Source organism: Vombatus ursinus, unplaced genomic scaffold (genome assembly GCF_900497805.2).
Source record: "Vombatus ursinus unplaced genomic scaffold, bare-nosed wombat genome assembly UNPS02003485.1, whole genome shotgun sequence".
In the NCBI taxonomy this organism is placed as follows: Eukaryota; Metazoa; Chordata; class Mammalia; order Diprotodontia; family Vombatidae; genus Vombatus; species Vombatus ursinus.
In genome coordinates, this window is record NW_020943263.1 from 3,111 (window position 1) to 4,914 (window position 1,804).

Sequence of the window (1,804 nt, forward strand, 5' to 3'; positions counted from 1 at the left end):
GTTTATGTCATGTCATATACAATATTGTGAGATCCAAGACTGTGAGTGGGGTTTATTTCTTAGACTATCTTATATCCCCTTTCAAAGCATCAAGTACTGCACATAGCACATCTTCAATAATTACTTTTGTACTGTTATCATTAAGAATAAATTTATGTATAAAGTTATCATTTATATAGAATGACAAAATTTTCTGATGTGAATGTTTCCTCGGTTGAATCACTCAGGTGTCTTATGAAACACATTGAATGGATGAATGAAGCATTAATTAAGTGATAACTGTAAACAAAACAATGTGCTACTTCCTGGGGTTACAAAGAGAAAAGTGAGTTTTTGCACTCTGGAGTTCACATTCTAATGGGAAGCCAACACATGCAGAAGAGGATGAATTATCTGATTTAACAGAAGAGAGAATAAAGCTGAGAGATTAAATGATTTCTTCTTTCCTGATTAAAAATAAAATCACTTTTTAAAGCACTTAAATGTTTATAAAATTATAAATATATGTTTATACATATTTTATAGACATACATCTAATTTGGTCCTCACAGCTAACCAGTGAGTCAGAAACCACAGGCATCTTATCCCTATTTTACAGGTAAGGTTTAGAAAAGTTAAATGACTTAATTATGATGTGACAGAAGGAAGACTTCATGGAAAAGCTGGTATGTGAAATAGATATTGAAATAGGTAGGGATTATTATTATTCATATTATACAGGAATGATGTGAGCAAAAGCACAGAAACGGGACAATACAGCAATCATCTAACAATAGTGAATGACTTACTTTGAGTGGAGTATCTTCCCCAATAGAATGTGAGATCCTTGACATCAGAAACTCTTTTTACCTTTCTTTGTATGCCAGGTGTTCAGCATGGTGTTTGACACATAAAAAGCACCTAATAAATGCTTGTTGTTGATGATTATGAAAAGGCTGGACTACAGAGCCAGATTGCAAAACTCTGTTTATTTCAGTTCTTATGTAATTAAAAATTTAGAATCATGAGAATTTCTATTGTTAACAGCTCTAAATTGGAGTACACAAAACCACAGAATCAAAGAATGTTAGAATAAGGAATAACGTTAGAGATTCCTTAAATGGGGGAAAAATGAGAAATAGGAAATAAAGCAACCTATCATGGTCCCTTCTGTCCTCTCCACAGGTCTAGTAGTCTTGAACATGTCAGAAGGAAACAGAGTGACTGAATTCATCCTCCTAAGCTTCCCCTGCCCCAGAGAGATGCAGATCCTCCTCTTTGCAGTCTTCTCTCTGACCTATGTCCTGACCCTCATGGGGAATGGGTCCATCATCTGGGCAGTGAGGTTGGATCAGCGGCTCCACACCCCCATGTACATCCTGCTGGCCAACTTCTCCTTCTTGGAAATCTGCTACATTAACACCACAGTTCCTAACATGTTGGCCAACTTCCTTTCTGAGTCCAAGACCATCTCCTTCACTGCCTGCTTTCTCCAGTTTTACTTCTTCTTTTCCACAGGTGGCACTGAGATCTTCTTCCTATCCCTCATGGCTTTTGATAGGTACCTAGCCATTTGTCAGCCTCTGCACTACCCCACAATCATAACTAGACGCTTCTGTATTAAGCTAGTGCTCTTCTGCTGGGTGACAGGCTTTCTCTGCTTTCCCATTCCCATCTATTTTATGTCTCAATTGCCCTTTTGTGGCCCAAATGTCATTGATCACTTTATCTGTGATCCAGGCCCCCTCATGACTTTGACATGCATCCATGCACCAGGAATTGAGCTTTCTTTTTCTATTATACCCTCTCTTGCCATCTTCCTCAC

General features: G+C 37.8%; 1 protein-coding gene across 1 annotated transcript; it reads left to right on the forward strand.

Annotated features, from left to right (window-relative positions):
* Positions 1-1,139: 1,139 nt before the first annotated feature.
* LOC114052276 (olfactory receptor 11G2-like) lies at positions 1,140-1,799 on the forward strand (the record flags this gene model as incomplete). The annotated part of the gene is made up of 1 exon (XM_027874818.1): positions 1,140-1,799. A coding segment is annotated over exon 1 (660 nt), but the record flags the coding sequence as incomplete, so codon positions are not given.
* Positions 1,800-1,804: the final 5 nt, after the last annotated feature.